The following is a 24,151-nucleotide window of genomic DNA, read 5'->3' on the forward strand; positions in this document are numbered from 1 at the left end:
TGTGGCGTTGTGCGCGTGCTGCGACCGTTCTTTTTTCTTCGTTAGTTAACGCGTTGCTTCGTTCCGCTGTGGATATTCTTCGTTGTGATGTATATCACTTAGAATTGCAATCACAAACGTCGCTGTTAGTAACGTGTACGTGCCCTCATTGGATAAATAACCATAGTGACATCGGCTATCTAGAACCTCATCCACGAGTGATTAACTGATATACGGGTGACTATTATCAGGTGTAGTACGCATGCATGACGATATATAACCCTATGTATAATAGAAGATTTGAGGTACAAAGATTTGTTGAAGTTCAGCATTATGTGAGCCAGTGTTTATGACGCAGAGAAAGGTAGAGTTCATCTTGCATGAATTTATCAGTGTTAGAAAAGTGTCTCAAACAATGATCGTTGTGTACTTTAATGCACCCTGTCTACATCGCAATACACAGAAAACAGCAAATGCCTGAACTGACTATAACCTAATTACTTCCAAGCACCCTTTTTTGAAGCCAAAACAATTTCTGCTGACGAAAAACCTCCGGGCAACGATCAGTTGTTTGCCCCATGACCCTTGTTTTGGTCCACGTACTTCGATCGCGTCATGTCCTTAAGTTCATACGTTTTGCAAATCTTCGGCTAACCTATCATTGGAACAAGCACATGTTTGTCATGAAAAGTTCTTCAACATCTTCTTCAATTTAATCACAAAAAAATACGCTGTTAGAGGCCAGCTATCGGTGCTGTTATGGCATCCAACGGGGTAGGATAGCATTATTTATAACTTTACTCAAAGTATCAGAAACATTGTCGGGACAAACCTGACCTGTGGATAAGTTTCCTGATATTCTGAAAGTTTAGCGACTGGCTTCAATATGGCCAGGGTGATTTTTGGCTTAGTATGACTGACACAGTTAGGCAAAAATCTGTCGTGGACATATGCGAGAAGAAATTGCCCCATACCACCCCACTGGCTGGTACTATGCAGTCGATAAGTAGCTTCTTATGTGTAAGACAACAATAATAACAATCAAAATTGGCGTAATTTTTTAGAACAAGTTTAACTATTCAGGGTAAGTTGCGCGAAAACGGGAAGAAACTGTGAGGCTGTACCTGACACTTTAATATCCTAGGTTAATAGTACCTTTACTTATGGATGTGCAATATACGAAGTTTATATCGTTAGATACACAACACAAAGCTAGGAAGGAAACCTAGCTTCACTTACCGACGTGTAACTGATCAGAACAATAACACGCCCGGGAATCGCAATGGTTCTGCGCTTATATAACTAATTTTACCCAGTCATATTAATATCGGGCTTAGCTTATTAACTATTTACATATACTGTGTGTCAATGGTACATATGTTTCTCTATATCTTGAGAAATAACCACACATGTAGATCCAACGATCCTCGATCGATGATGTCGATCATATACGATTTAATCATCAAAACTGAGATATAGCGAAAAACACCCCAAAGAATTACCAGTTTGCTTATAACATGCTTAAGGTCATCTAGGATGTCGTCTAGGAAAAAAACTGAAACGCAAACTGTTTGCCGTTTCAGATTTTTTTTGTTCCGACCAAAAACCGAATTCACGCTTGTACATTGTTTTTTTTTTATTGCAGCTTGTTCTCAAAATATACGAGCTGTGCGGAACGATTTAGCGGTCCTTTTGTTTTTTGTATACTTCTTCAGACAGTCGCCGTACTTGGGCATACGTACTTGGGCGAAACTGACCGATGGTGATTGTTTACTACAACTCAGGCCTAGCTCACTGATCGTCCTGAATACGGCAGGACACTCTGTGTTTCTGTCACACGAGCGGTGAGGCATCCGTACGTCGAAACGACCCGAATCCATTGCCAAACATTCGCATACATAGAAATTCTACATAAATCCCGTCGTTTCAATCGTAGCTTGGTTGGGCCTAATAGTACAATTATATTGATAACGTATCGTACGACAGTTTTAGCTCATTAGATACTCAAGTAGTGTCTATAGCATCAGACTGTATAGTAGATGAGCTACGATATATCTCGACTTTATTCTAGAATAAGTAAGACGTTTTCTTATAAAATCTATATGGGGCAAATTACGATACTTTATGATCTGCTAGTTGGGTTTTTTTGTGCGTATCTCGTATGGGTTCGGTCGAACACTGATAAACATCAAACATAAAAACAATGTCATTCTGATAATACTGGCACAGTGAATATTAATTTTTCTATCGCCGTGATTTCCGAATTTCCTGGCCGCTTACCAATTGTAGCTTGTCAATATATTTTATTTGTGTGTGCGCTCATTGGCAAATCGTTAAAACGTTGTTAATATATTTTGTCGACCGACGGCTAGGGACATATGTATAGCTTTCCATGTAAAGCGCAGAGCTCTTTTCCCTCTCATGTGTTAGCGCGGGGTTGTCATGACTAAATAGTGGCAAGTATATTTTTGAAAAATATACGTAATTGCTGGATCAGAAAGCATCTGGCATCGATTTATAGTTTAGGTCAAAGATTGTTGTTTGTTGACGTACGAGTTGTACAATTATTGTATGAAAGCCTCAGTTACGGTAGACGGGATCGATCCGGGTGACTGTTACATATGATCTTATAAATTTATTTCGGTCTATTGTTTCGGTCAGGACATTTATAAAAGCTGCACGTTTTCGCTATTGTATGCAAATATGTTTATTATATATGAGAAATTGTTCAGCTAAATGTATGTTTATGGCGCCATTATTACGGCTGACGTTGGCTACTGACATTCGGGTAAAGTTCTTATTCACAGGTCTGGGTAACTACGGCGATGTATCGCTAGATGAGCGAAACAGTCGTGTTGTTTAAGCGCAGCCGTTGAAGAAACTTGGAATTTTTTTTTGCATTTCTTCTCAGGCCACAAACTATAACAAGCCTATAATTAGATTAATTGCCATTATATTGGTCAAAATGACTCATAGGATCTATATGTAACAAATCAGCGTCCCTAGTGATCAACCTATTATCAAGGAACTTTAGTAACGTTTCGTTGAGTGAAGAGTATTAATTATTTGTAGATCGCAACCTCTAAAACAACCTATCCCTGTACTCAGTCTATGGTCACATATTCTATTAGTCAGCTACACGTCAGTCGATTGGATACAAACGGTTCTACACGGATTACATTGGCCTTTTTTCTATGAGCCTCGTATTTGTGGAAAAAGCTTCCTTTCGATGAGCTGAGGTGTAGTAGAAATGGCAATATAAAGCTGTAGTCTATCTCAATTATAGCAGTAGCAGTGCTCTTTCTCTGCTGAGTAATTTCAAGCCTATTTCTTCCACCCTATTTTGATGTTAATAAATAGCTATTCGATGGTGTGTCAGGACCGTGCCTATTTAATAACCCCGGGGTGATGGTGTCTGATGGCTTCGTTTATTACGTCGTCAAGTAATTACGATCTTAGCAATTACAACACGACTCCTCTGTATGATCGAGCGGCCTGAACACAGCCCAGCTGTTGCATCCAAGAGACGTTTAAGATCTCAGTTTGAGATCACCGTTGGCAAACTGAATGTTACCAAGAAGCGATGAAGTATCAAGAAATACGTATCGCCTTTGGGAAGTAAAAATACTACCGGATCATAGTGATGATTCTGTGCAGATATTTCTAGCTGGAATAACTCAAGCAACAATTTTTCGAATCAACTCTTTACCTATCTTGAACATGTCTTTTAAAATTACATATAAAGCTTGGATAGAGGGTTGCATGTTTTGTTACCTCAGAACAGTTGAGTTTCACATAACTAACGCCAAACAAATGGGTCTTTCCACGACCGGAGCTTACAGAAACAACAATGTCAACTATTTAATATGCATGTAGCTAAAAATGAACACGTTGTTAGGTGAAGCGGGATGACGCAAAACTAATCTGACACTGATAGAACCACCCTTTCCAATGGCGACTTATGACTCGGATGTCTGTCACAACGCCAGAACAGAACAAAATGCAATAATGCTCCGAATAAAAGCAGGACGCTGATAATATTATGGATTTTCAAATATGAGATGGGTTTAGGTGTTTCAAGTGCATAGAGTTTACACACTTCAGATACAACGATACGTCTACGTTTGTCCCATCTTGCAAAGCGCCTACAGGCACGCTATAGGCAGGTCAGAAAAGACAGACGCAGAGTTCCGTGCAATGAACATTTTTCTTTATATTCATTTATTATTGAACAGCCTTAGTCTCTGATCAATGAAAAAGCCTCCTACAGCACAAATACAGTTGCATATTTACAAGACCACCAAAAATCTGAGTATCCATACTTTTTTTTTTTAATCATTTTTCCAGTATGTCAAAACAATGATTATTATACATGTTGATAGATTGTTAGTGAGTTTAGCCAAAAAGTCTTGAAGCGACGACAAGGGTTTAGCCCTGTATCACTGACGTTCTATTGAATCGAAGTAGTTAGCTCAGAAATATATCCTTTTTGCGCACCTCTATTAATGCTGAACGTGCCCAATAGTTCACAAGAGTGTATTTAAAACGCGTCTCATAAAAATGTTGTCTCGCTCAATCATACGATTGCTTGTTAGTTGTGGTGCATCAGGTTCCTGTATAGATGCAGAGTACCCTCCTTTCTGCGCCCAGCTCGGACGGCTATGGCAAATTTGCACCAGTTAGGCGAACGTCCTTAGATTATGCCCCCTTTATTCTAAGCCTGTGTAATCGGCACACGAACAGTTTGTTGGCCTGGAGCAATAAGCCCAAGGCTGCAATTTAACGCGGCCATCATCAAGAAACCTATGATAAAATCATCTTTGGCTAATGGCAACAAGTCATTCGGAGGGGTTGGTCGCGAACATTTCTCGCATGCTTCTTTTTTCCAGGGGGTTCGCCCCGCATCAACATCTGTGGTCACGACGATAGCTTTAAGAGGTAGGCTCGTTTCTAAAGTAATGGTAGATCGAAGAAGACCACGTAACGAGACTATCAACTTATGCTGTTGCCAAAACCGAAATGAGTGCAGGCGACTCGTGTGGCGGCCTGTTTTTGATTGAACCCGCTCAAGAGTCTTGGGCGAAACGACCAAAAGCGGAAAACAGGAACAATTTCATTTTAGAGCGATCAGAATGATTGTTCAGTGTTGCAACTTTGCACGATGGTTTTTCATTTCCGGGCGGAGTTTGTTTTTCTCAAGTGTTTGATGCGTTTTTATCCATTGGGTCGGATTGCATTTTACGTAGCCTTTCGACGGTTGCTTCTATGAAGGAACAAGCCCGACTCGATTAGCGCCAATTGGGCCAATTTCTTCAATGTGGGCTAATTGCGAACTGAAATTAAGCCGTGGATTGGAACGAAGGCTGCTCATGATTATGCCCCAGATAATCGTGCTATTCTCACTATTTTTAAACCGAGAACGTAAGACAAAAGCAAAAAGTATCAAAAATTTTAACACCAGTTATTATGTTGCTATTTTTAGCAACGCCTTTGCTATCTGTTATACTACGTCTAACTTCACATAGCAACATAGATAATAACACTGTTGACGAGATAGGAAGAAAAACGTCCAGGCGCCCATATGTTTTTTTTTTATGATCGTTGTGCGAACACTGTGCCGTCATAAAACATCCGCAAGCTAAACAAGGTCTCGTCGAAGTTCTCTGTTTATACTCTTTCTATATAGCGAGCGCAAAAGATGCAGACATAAACTGCTACGTCTATGCCCAAATCTTTCATATATATATATATATATGGGTGTTTTGGCGGCAGGAATTCTATGCAAGATTCATTTAAGCCGTTGGCGTCGTCTCGAATTCAGTCTTTTGTATTTAGGCGGTTAACATTTGCAGGTGCACTTGCCCTTGTGCATTTTGTCATCTACGATGTACATATAATGGCCACCTGTCTAATTGCTACTCGCAGGCGTATATACATCCAAGAAACACGGTAAAAACATAATAGTTGGCTAAATTGTTTCCCGAGAAAAATCATATTCGTAATGGTTATCAAGCACAGCACGTGTGCTTACATGATGGAAGTTATCAAGCATATTATAGGAAAACGTGTATATTGTGCTGCCCTGTTATCATCATATGTAGGACTAATAAGGAGACAGGTTCATACAATACAAGTTAGATGACAGGTGCGTACGTAATAAATGCGATTTTTTCTATTGAATTTTAAATATGTACTTGATCCTGTCAGTTTGCTTATTCTATTCAACTGTACTAACTACGTACGCGGTATTTATGTCATATAATCGTCGCCGTTATTCTTTCAACGGTTCGATCTTTGTCCATAGGTATCTCGTAGCTGCTTTGACTCGGTCATGAATAAATGTGGCAACTGCCGCTTCTGTTTGACAGAAATGGAGGGTGTTGCCAGTTCTGTAACAGACAAACTCCTGTATTACGACGTTGGCACGAGGGAAGGGGCTTTAGGCGGCTGGAGGAAAGGGTAAACCGCAGCCCCTAGCCAAGTTCCTCACTTGCTAGCAAAATTCGCTTGTTAAGTTGACACTGGATCACTGTTTGTTTAAATGGGCGCGTGTGTACCACTCCAACTGTAGGTATACTTTCCTGTGTATAGCTATTGTATTAAGTGAAGTAATCTGGCGGGCGCCGACGTTGTAACTTTCGCCACTCGAGGATTTCGAAACTACAAAGCAGAAAATAAATGATAAAGATAAAATGAGAAATATTGAGCAATACAGGGAGCGATAGTGAGAAAAAACGAGAGATGCGGGTGGGTACCCGCATCGTAAAATCAGACTTTAAGCCGGCAGATGAGTGAAAGCCGATATTTATTCTTTGTCATTACCATTGCGTCAATCGGCCGTCGAAGACGTAGCTATGATGGCAGATGCGGTTAGTGTGGTACTAAGCAGCTTTAGTAAAACAGCTCACCTAACCGTCATCAAGGTGAAAGAGGCGAATTTATGTACTACGGCATATTTAGATACGTACAAACAGTAGCTAACCCAAGTATACCTACCCATGGACACACATCTACGTTAACCTGAATGCTGTTTATTTAGCGGAGAGTTTCGTTTGGTAAGCCAAGCAAAGATAACCAACGGGGGCTCAAAGGTATAGCGTTCATTTTTTGAAGCTGGTTTCGATTTACTTTTATCTCGTTCACGCTTTACGGTTCAGTCTTCCCATAAAGTTCGGGCAAATGTTGTTTTCGCCATTCTTGTTTAGTGTATCACCGATGACGCTAGACGTCGTTGACCAGGATCCAGCTAACATGCCGTCAATGAATAGTATTTCTATTGCCACTGCTCCTAAGACAGTATTACTATTATCTTATCGCCGCTAGCCTTTTAGGCCGTATTTTCCTAATATAGCGATGGCTTTGCTTCTCACTGTCGATTCATCTAGGCCTCGATTCTTCCGCTTTCATCCTTAAGAAAGAGACACAAGAGGGACAGCGTAAGAGTCGAGATAGCGTTTTGTGTTCGAACCGCATTTAACGTAGCCAGCCAGTTTTGGCGAACTTACAACGATCAAAGGGTTGGTTTCGTAGTCATGACAATTCAGTTACGACCACAACAACGGCGTCAGGGATTCTACACCACGAACCATACATACGGCCGCTGCCGCAAAATCCCTGCACAACAGCCGAACTCACAATACCCGTCGCGTAAAAACAAAAATGGCGAAACTGCGTAGAAGAATTACATTAGGCTCGCGGAAATTTGTGGACGCGACATGAAAGAAAAAACGGGATCGAGAACACCTAGATGGATAGAGAGAGTGTATATAGACATATATACTCTGTCTCCTATATATATATATATATATATATATATAAAGAGAAAAATAGTTGTGGTAGGTTTCGTCGTTTGATTTCGGACGTGTCCCGCATGCTGCTCTCCCTTCGTCCAGTAGAAGTGAAAACAACACCAGTTGCTCCTGAAGCTGCTGCTGAAGTCTTCGCAACGGCTGAAGACCCGAAGCAGTTGATTGTGACACGGCTGCTAGGTCTGTTGACGCTCAAGCCGCTGGCCGGTGGCCGACCCCATTCGATTGAAAGACCAAAAAAAGAAGAACGGCAATCACAAATCCAACCAGAACCGAATCGGGTAGTGGTGGGCTTTGTTGGTTCCTACCTTTACTCACTGGTCGATTACTATACCGTTTACAGCGGGTCATAGAGGCCCATTGTAGCGACAGTTGTGAGCAGCAGTCAGTATGAAAGCTCTAGCGTGAGGCAGTACGATGCCGAAAGCTAAAGTACAACCTTGCAGTTCTTCAGCATCGAAAGTGATGGGCGCTAGCAGCAGCAGCAGCAAAAACAACTACTGCAATTCTTGTTGCGATAGACTGATACAAGAATTGCCACTCGCTTTTACCCCTGCCGGTAAAAGTTCTGTGTGAAGTTAACGGTGGTAGCGACGACGGCCCCAGCTTCGGCAGCGGAAAGACTTCTAAATGAACTGATGCCCCGCAGGTCTCAGCGTCAAAAACGGATAACGGCGTGTTTATGAAAAGAAAGAAAGTAAATAACTGAAAAATATTGTAACAGGACAAAATAAAAGGAAACATATAGGCCAAAAAAAAGAAGCCAATAATAACTATCAATGCAAAAAATAACAGTGCTGAAAAGTGACAGGGCATAGTCTTACCCGAGATTTTCGACGGATGTGCTTCATAGATCGGAAATAAGCAAGAGAGCAGGACAGGCGGCAGTCTGAGTCAGTTGCTCTACGGGGGTTGACAATAACAATGACTCTCAAGCCAGAACGTCTGCCGTACAAGCCACTAAGAGCATATGTGCTTCGGTGTAACTAGAAGTGTCATAGCCGTGTCGGTTTTTGTAATTTCAAAATTAAGTTAATCAAATCTATAGTTAAATTATGCAACATGAACAGACGGGAATTATTCAGTTAAGCTTATTAATGCTCGAGAATATTGTCAGTTGCTTACATACGTAATCGCGGCCGATCGAAGCAATTCCTTTTTATTTTTCTATAATATAAAATTATATTACGTAGATGGCTCATCACCCGTGTTTGTTTTATATAGAATAATGCTATAGATGCAAAGCTACAAATAAATAGCGTATGCTGATTTAGACTTTCCAGTACGGAAAGGTACCAAATACGCAAGATAAAAAGGTCGAAAAAAAAAACACTTGACTACTATTTATTGATCGGGCGCTAAGGATGATAATCATTACAGAAATTCGGAGCAGAGGATCTATGTTTAAAGTCTAAAAACATTGACCAAATACCTATTCGTACACACTTATCTATTGGTAGCATAACACATTGCTATCGTACTATATTTAGCAACGTCGATAGCGTTTCCTGGAAAGTCGTTTGTAAAACGTTGCCGAGTGTCATGCCTATTATGCCCATCAACGTCGATACAAGAAGCCCTTGGCGAATCGCGGTGGAAAGGTGTTTGCCAATACCGTATTCGGCCAAGGCACAACTCACTATCGAGCAATATGGCCTAAACTAATTAATTATTACTACGCTTAACTTGCAAGGCTGCAAGTTCGTCCTCCAAGAATGCGCAGAACACAGGCGGCGTAGTCGTGCTTTGTCTACTCATTAGGTTCAATGCTGACAACGTTTATTTTTGTATATTCGTAGATAACACATATTGCCTGGCACTACGCGCTGGCTAATGACTGATGAAGATCGGGTACGCATTACCAACCAGCCATTATTGTACCATACCGTCATTCACTTACTTAAATCTTCATCTCATGTTATCGTTGCCATATGGTTCTTAATACGATTTTCACTTGGAGCCTATTATGCTAATTAAATTACGCCATTGACCTGAACCCACTCGTGTTCTTCAAAAAATATCTTTGCTTATAGGATAATTCAGTTAAGCCTTAGAATAAGGTTCACTTGTTGACGGGGTCCAGACTATATTTTCTTCACGCTTTTACTAGACGCACAATAGAAAAATAATCCGACGCTGTACCGCCAGTAGCAGCTATAATAAGATTTCATTTTAGCCAAGTTTCAATCCCCAACAGCTTTTTCGTGAGCGTCAAGGTGGCGAGGACGTTTCTTCTCGTCTTGTCGTCGGATTTGCGCACATCTTTTTTTCTTAATCACACTGACTATCTTTGCGGTGACCGTAGTCGCAGTGGACGACCACTAGTGACTAGCGGCAGCTAGACATATGACCAAAAACAAAGACGATCAGATGACTTTTGCTAACATTCCTAACGTGCTCCAAACGATTTCTTTCCTAATTTCAGAGCTTCCCTGCCGCCCGTGCACCGTTCAGCATCGGCACCACGTAAACCTTTACCTAATAGTTTACAAAGTGTCGCTAAACATTTAATCCGTTGTCATCGTCGACTTGGCAAGTTTATATCAGCGAGAGCTGCCTTTATTCATCGCTATCTACTCTAGCGTCTGTATCGCTAGCGTGACGACGCCTGGCTCTAAGCGTGACTCACGGTATAACACCAACACCATTAACACACTCATTCGTGGGACCAAATAATTCGATTTTCCCGGGGTAAAGAACTCGGAACTCCGTTTCGATATAACGCGGCGTCCCTGCGAACAGTGGACGATCACTGTCGATTACCGTGAACGTGATTTGTGTTTACGTTTGTGTGAGGTTAGTTAGTGCTGTTGTTATCGTAGTCGGATATTTTGTCGGCAACGCACAGTAAACACGTCTCAGTTGACGCGCGTTACTTGCTGAGCCATTAATAACAAAAACACAGAAAATGTGGGCACAAAGTGATCGCTACTCGAACAATTCACCGCTTTATCGCACAGACAGCGATGAGCTACGCGTCGAAATGAAGAACTCACGTGCCATCGCCGTCTTGTGGGGCGTATTCAGCATTTGTTTCTGCATTATAGACTGCGTTGTCTTCTTCCAGCCCCATTGGCTAGGCGACACCAAGGATTCGCCTGGTAAGTACAAGATCTAACGAGTTAATTGAATACACACTAAACTCAGCACCGAATACCTCATCTAAAGCTCGTACTACTTCGACTCGCATCCAATTAATCTTCATATGGTCACATAAATGATAAAACCCAATTTCTTTCATAGGTTATTTTTAGCTTTCATTATTAGGGTTCCATGCCTGTCTAGTGACGTACGACTATTGTGCTAATTTTGCTGTGTACTTCGATTCAAGTTGTGATAATATTATGTAAATAACTTATAGAAAAAAAAAACCGTGTCTGTTAGCATGTATTGGCAGCAGAATCAAAAACAACCTCGCCTTAACTTGCTTACTTTCTTTTACACTTAGTTCGTAATCACTGTAGTAACTTCCGTTATGTTGGTCATCTAAGCAAGCCAATGACAAGTCGTACCAAGCCCTGGCCGGAAAAAAGTAGACCTTAGCATCTTTGGTAGATAACTTGCGCTGTTCAGAGTAAAAAGATCGAACTTTCGATTTAGGAGATAGTCTATTCGGAGCAAATTTGAGAAGAACGTGTTGCGTTAATCTAATCCGCGATCGGTGAATGGAGGATCAAAATTTGTACCTGGCTTCTACTATACCAAGTCAGTTAATTCCCACAATGGGGCAAATAAAACTTCTTCATCGATGTTTGCTAACTCGAGCTATTACGAAACTCCACCGTCTTTATTCACACAAATTGTGAGGTATCTGAACGATTAATATAGATCTTCGCGGTTTGTCTTCACGTGAGCAAATTTTTCCTTATTTTCCCACGTTCTTAGCCGCTATATATATTTGGCATCACGGAGCATGGCTTAGATGCAGTATTGCTGCTCCTCGTGTACAAGGAGCTGTTTCGGTAAGACCTGCTGGCCTTGCTATCGTTGATCTTTTTCCGACATCCAATACGAAATTCCAAAGCTTTGTCAATGCTGAGAGGCAACTGTTTCGTAGAAATCACATGAAGCCAAAAAGTTGCCGCCTATAGACGTAAGAAAGTCTTAAAAGCATACATATAGAAAACAATCATACTGCTAATTAACTGCCCGTTCCCTCAATGTATGTTCGTATCGAATTTACCCCGAAGTTCCCACGTTCGCCACATGGCTGTGCATGCAATCGACTGCACTAGTAGTTTGTGTGCTGTATCAATGCAGATAGCCAATGATTATGCACTATACTTTTTATCTACTCTTGTCTTAGTGTATTTTATGCAGTTGTTGCTCGTTCAGGAACAATAAGATAAGGAAATCATATTTAGTAACAGATGTTTTTGTTCGAAACGAGTAATTTAAGGACAAAATGTTTTTCTACGAGCTATTTCTAGGATTAAGTGTGAACAAAGACAGGTAATACAACGAAATACTTCACATGTGCTTAAAGTGCCGTCCCTAGTGATTGTGCTTATTTAAGAATCAAGACATCAACTCAGCAGTCAATCTGCGAATATCTTTTAATGATTAGCGGTACTTCAAGCGATATTAGTAGGTGTGGATTCGCTAAGGTGTGACTCAAATATCTAGCTCAAAGTCTAACTTCGGATATCAAGCTGAGAATTCAAAAAGAGACACAAGGTGCAATTCCGGAATCGTTTAGATCGCTGACCCCCGCTCAGATTGCATGCCCCATAACAAATCTGCTGTTTCATTTCTAGAAAGAACTAGCTCTATTTTGGCACTAGAAGTAAACGGATGAGCGCACGACCGCTATGAAAGACAGCCCGCCAACGTTCGCCCGAATGCTCGTTCTTAAACGCTTTCCATTCTGCGATAGGCGTCACTGTCACCTTAAACACTACACCAAATGGTTGGTGTCTACTTGCGCATTCGTTTCCCCCATTTTACATGCCCATTCGAAGTAAGAGGGAACGAAATGTTCATTTTGTAAAGCTTCATTAGTACAGAACGGGATGGTAAGCTTCGGTATCGCAACTTTATCTCAGTACAATGGAAGAAAGAAGGCTTATGTGCCAAATTCCTAGAAGACTCCTGACAGTTTTCTTCATGAGGAACGCTACTTTAGTCTCCGAAAATCATACGGGCATTGCTTCTCATTTTAATGGCTATAAGCAGGGGATCACGCGCGTAGAAGCATCAAAATCATTAATAAGAGGACGCAAGAAGCTGCAAGTTAAAGCTACTTCTTGAAGGATTCTTAGAATGTTCATCTGGAGAGAAAGGGGTTATTTATTAGGAGTTTTTAATATTTTCAGTTTTAGTTCGTGAAGAAGAGAACCCTAACATTGACCTTTGCAGCTTGACGGTGCGTTTTGAAAACAAAGTATGCTTACCTCAATAGCAGCACAACCGCAGCACCCCTGGTATAAAACGCATAAAGTCCTATTTTCATTTCAGTTTCCTTTAACGCACGTAAAGAGGCTCATAACGTACAGATGCAGTTGCACATAATAAACAATCAGCTGTCCGCATCTCTAGCATCTTTGTTGACGCTGTGGACATTTTTTACGCTCGACGCACAACAAAACGTCGACTTTATAGCAGGTGAAGCGAGTTAAAAAAAACTTAGATCTTTTTTTTAATTCTAATGTAAATTCAAGTATAACTTAATAAGTCATATATCGTTATTTAACTGCTATGACTTAATTTCGTATTAAAAAATTAATTGTGTCTCTTAAACGTTATTATATTCCTATCGTTTTAGGTCGAAAACAAACGCAATCGAATGCTTTCATTGAAAAAATCAATGAGACAGACAGAGTTTGTATTTAATCAAGTAAACTGTGGCAGTCTTTCATCGATGCTGATGTGCAGGGTAGTATCTATTTGACAAACTGTACACGAAAAACTTGTTTTTGAACGCAATTAATTATACGTCTCAGCGATATCGGCGTCACTTAAAATTGCGAAAACTTATATCACAGAATATAGGACACAGTATAGCAGAGTACATATCGGTGCTATTATATGGTTCGAGGTCGATTTTTTTTATTTATTTATTTAAAATATTAACGCAAACAAAAAACGATTTTGTATGAAATCAAAAGAAGGAAAAAAGAGAAAAAAAAAGTGCTATCGACACACGAGGCCAGATGAATAGCCGACCGCAGACACATGAACAGATCTGCTCGATTATTATTTTATTATTATTATCATTATTTTTATTTGCTCGTGTTTATTTTTCGCTCTGCATTCAATTTCTATTTGCTACGAAAATGGATGTGCTAGTGATGCGTTTCGCGCAAGTCTCCATCTCCAGCCTCCAATATAGTTTGCTTTATTTGTATCTATCAGATCCCTTCACGAGATCGATCGATCGATGGAAGGGGTTATGGATTTTTGACGACTATAACTTTAGACTGACTGTGTCATGAACGAGACATTGAACGCCCCGTTACTATTTTCTTCTTTTGAGGAAAACAGGGGTGTGGTTACATGCTGCAGGGGCATTTGCTCAAATGCCGATCCTTCTATCCCTTTTATACAAACAGATGTTTCTGTCCTGTAGACACCGACGCCGTGTCCTGTTTCCTTGAAGTGACTGAAGTCTACATTGCCGCGCACAGGAAAAACATGAGCTCAAAGATGTTGCTCTCTTGATTCGAAGCATTACGCGTCAGGATTGCCTAGGATATTTTTTTATGGATATGACGGTCTGTTTGTATAGTTGCTTACCTGATACCGATTAGGCTGCATCTCTGGCTGCATCGCAGCTAAGCTTGAAGCTATCGCAGCTATGTTGTTCGTAGTTGGCCAGAGGGATTAACTCAGCCGAACTTCCATCGAGAGACAGTTCGTTCCTGAGAGAAGACGCGTTTACGTTCATTGCGTCATAGCACTAGACGTGCAGGTAAGTAAACACTATGAGCATTGCTCACTTACGCTGAATCACAGATAGGCCAATCCTGTAAATGAGTAGCAGTAGCAGCTGTTGATCGTTGTTGAGGTTGCCGCTAGCGCTTTTGTTGTTGCTATCGTTGTTGTCTTCTGCTCATTCGTTGGCTATTTGCGAATATATGCGCACACGTTTTGTTACAGATAGGCCCGAATGGGGGCGAACATTTCTTGGACGTAGATAACGATAACGTAGGCCTAGCGGGACAAACGTTTGCCAATCCACTGCTTTTGTCTTCGTGTGTAGTAGTGCATAGTCATATAGTTGTATCAGTACCGCTGTTGGTGGCTCCAATGCCTTGGGGCGCCATTTACTGGGGGACTGTTGCAGTCCTAGTTTCTAGTTTTTTTTAACGATTTTTCTTGGGTTCAGTGTCGCAATCGCTGTAAGGGAAACAAGAAGTGAAATTTTGTTGCAGCAGCACCTTACGAAGTGAATATATTTTACGTGTTATATTATACTTGGGCGCTTGGCACGTTGGTTTGAGTTACTACGGATTAGACGTAAGACAAAGATAGATATTCTTTTCCGCAGCATTCTGGTAGCACTCGTTAAAGATCGTGAAACAGTAGGAGACCCGTAGTCCCCTGAAACGTCCCTGTGCCCAGTGTCCCCTTTAGCGACGAGTGTAAGCCATATTAAGAAGTAGATTTATCAGTCAAGAAGATGCATTGAATCCAATGAAACCCAGCTTTTGCCTAGGCATATTGTAATCGTTAGATGTGTGCGCGGTGGTACGTGTGATATAAGGCATTTCGAGTCCTGGCTTTTCTCAAAAAATAGCAGGACAACAGATACAGACTCATTATATGCTTAAACTAATTGTAGTGAAAACCAAATTTTAAAGAAAAGGGTATTAATACTATAAGTATATTATTATACGAAGCAGCTGCTCTTCAACATTGTAGCTTAACCTTTACTCAAGTTCGAATAGCGCGATATAGGCCCGATTTAGAAACTGGTCAAATCTGCCAGATTAGTCAATTAGTAAAAAAGAACCGATTTCGTGAGATTTTTTTTATGTAAATTGTGGAAGCTGCAGGAAAACCTCTTTTTCCTCTTGTCATAGGATTATTCCAATTATTTGATTCTTCTAGCTGGCTAAAGAAGGACATAGATCTTTCACTCAAATTCAGTATCTTCTCTCTGGCACCTTTTTGCTCAAATGTGTATTGTGACAGAGCTACAGCGACAAGGGCCAAAAATACTATCCATGACAGCAAATAGATATCTCTTATTTTTGTACAATGGAACCTATTCGTCTGGCAAATTGGCAGGTATTTCGTACGGCATTACTTATTCAAGAACGTGTGAGTGGCGAATGTGGATCGCGGCATATTATAGCGATATGGTCCTTGCTATCATCGTCGTCTATCGTCCGACAATGAGGTGAAGAAAAAAAAATACAACCAGTCATTATATGCAACTTCTTCCGGCGTAGCGTAGAGGGTATACACAAACATTCATCGCCGATTTTGGCAAACAGTTTGCAACTGTGTCACAGAATGTACACTTTTCTTAGTTCGACTCCGTATAGAGCATTAAAGCGTACTTATTGAGTTATAGTGTCTTTCTAAGGTTGGACTTTACTTTGTGCCAAACAGTTTGCCGTACAGAGTCATCAGAGTGTTAGGACGCCGACCTTGGTCATGTAGTATTGCAAGACCGGCAGGTCTCATACATGCCAGCAGCCGTATAGAAAAGTTGATCACGATCAACTAGTAGTAACGTTACAATTTTATTTAAGGCTCGTATATATAGAATCGTAACGACTGAGCAAGCTAAGGCTGGCAATTCGAGTTGCAACAAGTAACAAAACAGCGTCCGTGAGAGATACCAACAGAATATATCGGTGGGATCATCTACAGTCTGGGTATGAAAAAAAGCAGGCGACACTGTCTTCTAAGCATAAGGAGTTGCATCGATGATTGATGACGATCAACCAGCTAGGCCAGGCAACTGAATAGTCTTTGAAGCATTTACCTATGTATGGTGGTGTCTTAAGGTTTGCCGCCAGTGCCTTTCTGGATGTCTTAAAGACAGCCAAACTTACGATCGTGGTACACGTTGACTGGAACTATTTTTCCTTTATGCTATATATATGTATATAGTTATATATAAGGTGCCCTGCATGCATAAAAAGATGTTCTGATCAAATCTGCCCCACTACTCTCTGGTCAGCCATTGTTTTCATAGGGTTTGACGTTTTTAGACAATGCTACTTTTACAACCTTAGTAATGAAATGAATATTCAAGCACAGAGCGCACTTGTATAACAGATCAATGTAAATTCGATCGAGTGTTAGTACTCGCTTTCCAGTGTTATTACCGCCGATATTACGTACCGTAGAAATCGGTCGTAGTAAAATCTCTAGATATGTGAATATTTTAATTACCTGAATTGATCGGGTAATAAGACACGTTTATATAATCTTGCATTGATCACGATTTGTCGAACTGACTGAGGGGCAGCAGCGTATGCCAAGGTTGACAACCATTGTGCTATTGTTGATGTCGTTAAAATCGCCGCAGTATATCATCGGTAATAGCAACTCTATGTAGAAGTACTCAAAGGGCACCGTCGGTCAGCTCAATGTAAAGGAAACTTTTCTCCAAGGAAGCCAGGACATCTAAGAAAGTACATCATATATGGAAACAATAATATCACATGTACAATTTTGCCGTGAAATAGGAAAGAGCTGGCTTACCTTCTGTCTGGTAACAATGTATGTCGTTACTGTAGTCTCACAGAACGTATATAGTAGACATTCTGGCTGAACGATGAGCACAACCATTAGAAATACGCTAACTCATCTCTTTGCTTAAATATATATTTTTCCCTTTGTTTTACATGGGGAACTTTGTACATATTCAATATTTTACGCATATATATGGATCCATATGAAACAAGACACTGCAGCACTGTCCGTAAGTGATGGACATTGACTTCCATTTCTGGTTGTGTGTGCTATTAATAAAATGACATGAATTGTTATTATTCTAATAATTTCCTTGTCAAATAATTGTTGTACGAGTTGAAATGGTAGACCCCAGCCTCACCGGAGGATTGGTTTCTTTGCTCTGGATGAAATATGTCAACGCATTTACGTACCGCCTCGAGAAATATCAACAGAGACAAATAAGCAAAACCACGAATTTCAGCACTATTTGTATAGGAGCCTACCGCAGGTCTACAGTAGGGCAGCACAAAAATCAGAGGCACAACAGAGAGAAACACGCATAGAAGCGACTTTGTCTGTCTGTCCTTCTAGGTTGCTGGTAACCTTAGCCAAAAGGTGGAAGAAACTGACCATACGTCACTTATTTCCATCTTCAGCCGCCACAACGGTCGTCAACTAGCAATGCAAAATGGTGACATAGTTAAAAAAAAAAGTGCACCATTTGTCCGGTATTTAATGCTTGGCAATTCGACGGAGCTGCACATACATGCGCACGCGCACCCAAATAATCATCCCGTCAGTTGCGTGCATACGAGCATTTGCGGACACACAATTTCATATGGTATTTCGAATTCTGCTGTATTCTTAATGCTCAACGCCACTGGCCAGTCTGAGTTAGCGAAAATAACAGCATGATGTACGGATCTACCCAAGTGGCAAGCGACAACAACGTTCACGTTGCAGGGACAAAGCTTGACTACGCAGGGATTCTCCCACACCATTCACTTTACGCCAAATCTGCGAAGTAGTATTGTTGGGAATTTCTGATACAAAGTTAACAAACGCACGACGCAAAGCGAAAAACCATTTACAAACACAGCCAGATCTACCACTACCACGACCTATGCCACTGGTATTTTGGTACGGAGCATATGCACACCATAGTGCTTCATAGTGTGTTTCCGCTGTTCAATGCCATTGCCGACGATAGCAGTGTCCACTATGCCTTTTCGCTGCTTCCGCCGTAGCCGTCGTCGAAGCTGCTGATGTTTTAGGATCAGCTTCCCCTCATCCCATCCCCCTAAAACGAATCCTCCTACAGAAGGGTTTCGATCATATATACAGAAGCACACACGAATAATCAGATATCCTAATCTTAGAATAACCTCACATGTTGTATCGCTAGTTACTTTTACGAGCACAGTACTATTTCTCGGATTTGTCAAGTATTTATGCAAAAGAAAAGACGTCATCGGCGACGGAAATAAACCGTTACGTTGAATAGGACTACAGCCCTAAGCAAAACAGGATGGGGTACGATATGCTTAAAGCGGTCTAAAATTTTCATCTGTCTTTACAATGACAGCAGCGGTCAGAGCAATGCAGCCTACCTATATGATGTGTGCAGGAACGTTCTGAACGGGGAACACCGATCGATTAATCGGTATAATGGCGTATCGTAGTATCATTACATAGATACGAAAGAACATGGATAGAAGACAGAAAATCAGAACCCAGAAATATGAGAGTGAGCCCCAGTCCCGAGCAAAACACTGTTCGGACTGGGCCAAGACGCTGGACGAACGCTGGTTGTTCAAACCGGAGTCAGGCCAAAGAAACGCAGAACAAAAGATGAAGATAATTATGAGTGATTAACACACACACATACGCAAAAAGCGGCCAGGGGCAGAAATCCATTGATGGGTCGACGCATAGAAACGATAGAAAGTAACGCCATGGCAATTTGGCTTATGGATAACTCACAAGCGACACGATGGCGGAAGATGCGGTACGACTCTTAAATGGATACGTGGAGGTCTTATGTCAAGATAGACGATAGTCACAACAGTTAAAAGAAACAACGGTGTACCATACTAGTGGCAACTCAGCGAACGGTTAAGCGCTTTGACAATTTGAAAAAAACATGCAAAGGCGCAAACAAGGATGAACTCTTTTCCAACGGCGTGCCAATAAAGTGCGACGTTGGATGAACAAAGGTTCTTAATTATGAAGAGGCGGTATGGAGTATTAGGTGGTGGGCAAAATTGCAAGCAAACCATCGACCAACAAAGGCTTCATGGCCTGCCCTTTTTCATACTGAATATTATAGCGTCAAGCGTTGCAAGCAGTGGCAACCGCGACTGCCAATGGTACTATTCTTATTGATGCCCATCTGTCCGTCGGCCTGTTTATCGTTCTAACATCCATTTGGATTTGTCGAACAATAAAGTGTATGGGTGAGCAAGAAGATGCGCACGTTTCCCGGGTAAAAAGACAACGGTCTGAAGAAGGCAGCGCCGACAGCAACGCTAACCAGGCCGTATATACCAACGTTGGTCAACAGCGAACAGGGCCGTTGTGGTGATCTTGACGCATCTGTTTTTTTTTTTTTTTTTTTTTTTTTTTTAAGTAAACAACAATAATAATATTGTTCATGCAAGGCGATGCGTTTGTGCCATGCCGCGAGCGCGATCTCACGGCCATAGTGTCATATGCTCTGTGTTGAAGTAGTAGTTGTACGAAATTGAACCGACATGGCGTTTAAGCTGGCATGTCGTGCGTCTCCACTGATTGTTGTGGGTAGCAGTAGATCCTTGTCCGACACCGACCAAGTAATGCTTTAGAATATACCGCTTCATACAATGCTTGTCTCGAAATGATGCTAGCTATTATTACTATCACTGCTGTTCCAATTCCCGTATTCAAAATTACTGATATTGGACATGCCAGCTACTCGTTGGTGTCGCTTTTGAGCGGCTCTGCTGGGCTATTCAGAGAAGAGTGTCATGTTGTTATCTCATTATTTAGAGAAACAGAAAGACAAATAAATGCTGAATTAAACGCTAAGCCGGACGGTAAAGTAACGCCCGTAAAAGCATCGTCCCGGTTTACGTGAGCTCAAAATATCGGCAATATAAGCGATTTTTGTCTGCCGTAAACACCTGCCAATCCTACACAACAATGCAGACCTGTGTAACAGAGTTTGACAGTAACTATCACTTTCTACTGACTTTCAAACTAACTAAACTTGTGGTCAGTTCGGAGTGATAATGCTTGTCGCGGCTAAATATAAAAATATTAAACAGTTTGTGAAGATATTCCATGTTTCCAAATATCGATTGAAGCTGTTGTATTCGAAATACATCCTGGTGCTGTTTTATAACTATTGTCTATAGTAACCTAAATGTGGGAACGATTGTCAATCGATCATACCAAACACCAGTGTCTGTGTATCGATAAGTGTTTGTATACATATATATCGATTTATTTTTTATTTACTAAAGTGTGTAAATATTAGTAGAAATACTATAGTGCCTATTCAGTTGTGAGGAAAAAGAAAAAAGGAAAGTAACAGCCTGTGTGCAAGTTGATGGTTATGACCGTTTACTTTTACATACATTACTGGCCTTTATATATATATATAAAGCGGATAGGATTTAAGCAAAAAAAGAGATTTCGGCCACGCCAATATCGGAAGAATCTGCCGCTTCAAATAGTGTTCGCTACCGGATGTAGGTTCCTGCAGTCATCACGTAAGTAATAAACCGTACGAACTCAATTTGTTCAATTCGGAATCACGCCAATCGATTTCTTTCGGAGTTGATGATTTTTGGGTGGTATGCCAACATGCTATCTAAGAAACGTTGATACCGCTCGTAAGGGTCGGCCCAATGAAATGATCCCGGGCGGAAGAAAAGCAAAAAATAGGTTACGAACAGCAGCGATGCACTGTTTAAATAGGCCCTCTTGCTGCTCGTGAAAGAAAGGCGCTGTGTTGTGGCAACGTTAACACTACCCCTTTTGATATATAGATAGCTTCGTATGTGGCCAAATACATAATATAGGGCTAAGGAAAAGGTACTCGCATCGCTTTATCGGTCTTCTTAACATAATTAACATTTGTTCACTATTATTCCTATGTATTAGTTCGTTGTTGAACTACAATAGCCATGTGGAATGGACGCCGGCTTCATCAATGACGAAAAATCACTATGGAAAAAAAAGCGTGTCACAGTTGATACCGCAAATGCCGTCTGCCTACTGTTTGTAGGGCCGATAAACGGATCGTAGAAGAACGTTCTATAGACGAAGTCATAGAACTTTCTATTAGTTATGCATTCATAGCGCACGCGCATAATAGAAAATCATATGACGCAACTTTACAGCGGCCTAAGTAAAATTTGATGGATGCTATTGAGTTTAATTAATCCGGTTATAGTAAAACATTGCAATGGGTAAAAAGAAAAAGTCATCAATTATATATATATGTGCGTGATGACACTGGGAACAGAGAAGCCTAAACTAGTTGGCAGCGAAACTTACCTTTACGGTTGTTATCAATTTCGATAATATATTGTGGCAAAAGATCTCTTCTGCTACAGAGCGAAACGTTGGGTCTGCAACTAACATGTGTATCTATCATCCCTGAGAATTACTAGAAAAAGAAACTGTCGTTTAGCATGATGCACCTTTTACTCACTATAGGACTGCAACTGTACAGAAATACCTAGAGTTTGATAGGTATGGGAAATTTACCTTTGGCCACGGTAAGCGGCAAAACGCGACTCCTGTGAATGGCCTGTGAATGTATTTGCGGCCAATAGTTTTAGGCTCATAACAGCGTTATGCTAGGCGACTAGACATCGCGCCATCATAACCGGAAATTTCAAAAACGTTTTTTTTGTTGACAAGGCAGTACTACGAGGCTCTTGGCCTCGAGCGTCACTCAGACCTTAATAGGAGGGCGACAAAGCAGATAGAAGTCCTGCACTTGCCTACGCTAGCTGATGCGTGACATCTCGTTCCCGTGAGGATCTGCGCCCCTCAACGAAATCAGTGGCCCTAAGTTTCGTTGTAAAACCCAATAGACGTGTCGAAATGTATACGAAGCATTAGAACTACTCTCCGGCGTTGCTCTGCTTAATTGTGGGGACAGTATCTCTTCTCATATCTCTCTCGCCTCCTCATTCGATGATCAAATGGGCTCCCAGATAGAAAATTGGGTTGCCTCCGACCATTTTTACCTCCTTTTTCTCATGTAAATAGGTTGTACATTTGTGAAATAAACAAAACTCATCGAGCTTTTCCCTTCTGTGCTTTCGTTTACTCAAACATCCTCTCATTGTTCCTCGTGTCCACTGAAGCATCACGTAAGACTAGTGTGATTTTAATTAGCATCCAGATAGATGCATAGTATCGTGCTAATATCATTGTTAGAGTTTTTTCGAAAAAACAAAAAATAGTTTTTTGTCAGAGAATCCTAGTACCGTACAGCATCTTCTTTTCATTAATTTCTCATTTACACCTATGTTATAAGCACTATCTACAACACGAGCCGTACGATCGGGAAATTCACGCACTGCCAATCCGATTAGTATTCTCGAAAACCGTACGTTCAAACAGTGCGATGTATATAACGCGTACAATTCGAAGATGTTTTTCTTTACAGACATTTCGCACTGCAAAGCTTTGGTTTATCGCATATCGGCTATGGTCAGACTTTGCCAGCCGTACATTCTCGTCGACGAAATAAGACTCGTCACCCCGCCTAATCATTCGTTTCATTCCGCAGAGCTTGGCATCCGTCACAGTCGAGTGGCAAGCAGCGTCTGGCTGTGGCCATTGCGGCTGCAGCGGTAATGCGATTGATATCCTGCCATATGCCGATGATGTGGTAAAAGCATCACATACAACTACAGTTTCGTATACAAGAGGAAATCTCTAGACAAGTAGAAATTCGAAGATGACCATTCCTGGCAGTGGACAGTGCCAAGTGGCTTGTATGATCCCAACGCGATCCTGCCTTGTCCGTTGATGAAGCCTCCGTCGGAGTCATGCCGAAGTCGGTGTCTGTAGATCCGGAACAACAACAACAACAACGAACGGGATGTGGCAACAGCAGCAACAACATCAGGAAGAGTATGTTAATAGTAAATAAACCCAATCAGCACGCAATCGGAGAATTTGCCTCGCGTCTTGCCACTAGTTTTTTTTCAGCTTCATCCAAACTGCCAGCAAGACATAAGCAACGCGATAAAAGTACTATGTTACTACTATATAATTAAGACCATCGTGGAGATACAGCAGCAGAAAAATAGTAATAATGTCACAGCCATAACGACAGCGAGGATGAAACAGGAACGCAATACAGACACACTCGTCCAGCCAGAAGACAAGCATACAAATAATAATCTAACTTCCTGATTCTTTGTCAACTCCATGCAATGACCCTAAAAGTTTAAAGGTGGTTCTACTAAAATGACGATCAAAGTGTATGGGCAAATTTTGCACGCCTGCACGGATTACCGCCGCCGCAATTAATCAACTTCTTGTCTATGTATTGCGTACCGATTAACCTTTGTCAAATAGGTCGTCGATCCTGCTCGCTAAGCCAGTCCGCCGGTCAAGTTTAGCCATGTCTTGTGAAAGACATTATCAAAATTAGAAAAGGGATAACACATGTATAGCCATTTTCATCTTAAAAAATCGTTTTATCTCTTTAGTTCGAA

At 41.1% G+C, this 24,151-nt stretch overlaps 1 protein-coding gene across 3 annotated transcripts in view; it reads left to right on the forward strand.

Moving 5' to 3' along the window:
* Positions 1-9: 9 nt before the first annotated feature.
* The window catches only part of LOC111264124 (LHFPL tetraspan subfamily member 3 protein), a 60,063-nt gene continuing 35,921 nt past the window's right edge, over positions 10-24,151 (forward strand). The window contains exons 1-2 of one of the 3 annotated variants that reach the window (XM_022839731.2): positions 10-135; positions 10,213-10,888. In XM_022839731.2, coding sequence (XP_022695466.1) covers positions 10,696-10,888 — 193 coding nt within the window. In that variant the 5' untranslated portion in view covers positions 10-135; positions 10,213-10,695. Of the gene's footprint in view, positions 231-10,212; positions 10,889-24,151 lie in introns of all 3 variants that reach the window. The other 2 variants (XM_022839729.2, XM_022839730.2) reach the window with 2 other exon arrangements.

This window comes from Varroa jacobsoni, unplaced genomic scaffold (assembly GCF_002532875.2).
Source record: "Varroa jacobsoni isolate VJ856 unplaced genomic scaffold, vjacob_1.0 scaffold_822, whole genome shotgun sequence".
Taxonomy (NCBI): Eukaryota; Metazoa; Arthropoda; class Arachnida; order Mesostigmata; family Varroidae; genus Varroa; species Varroa jacobsoni.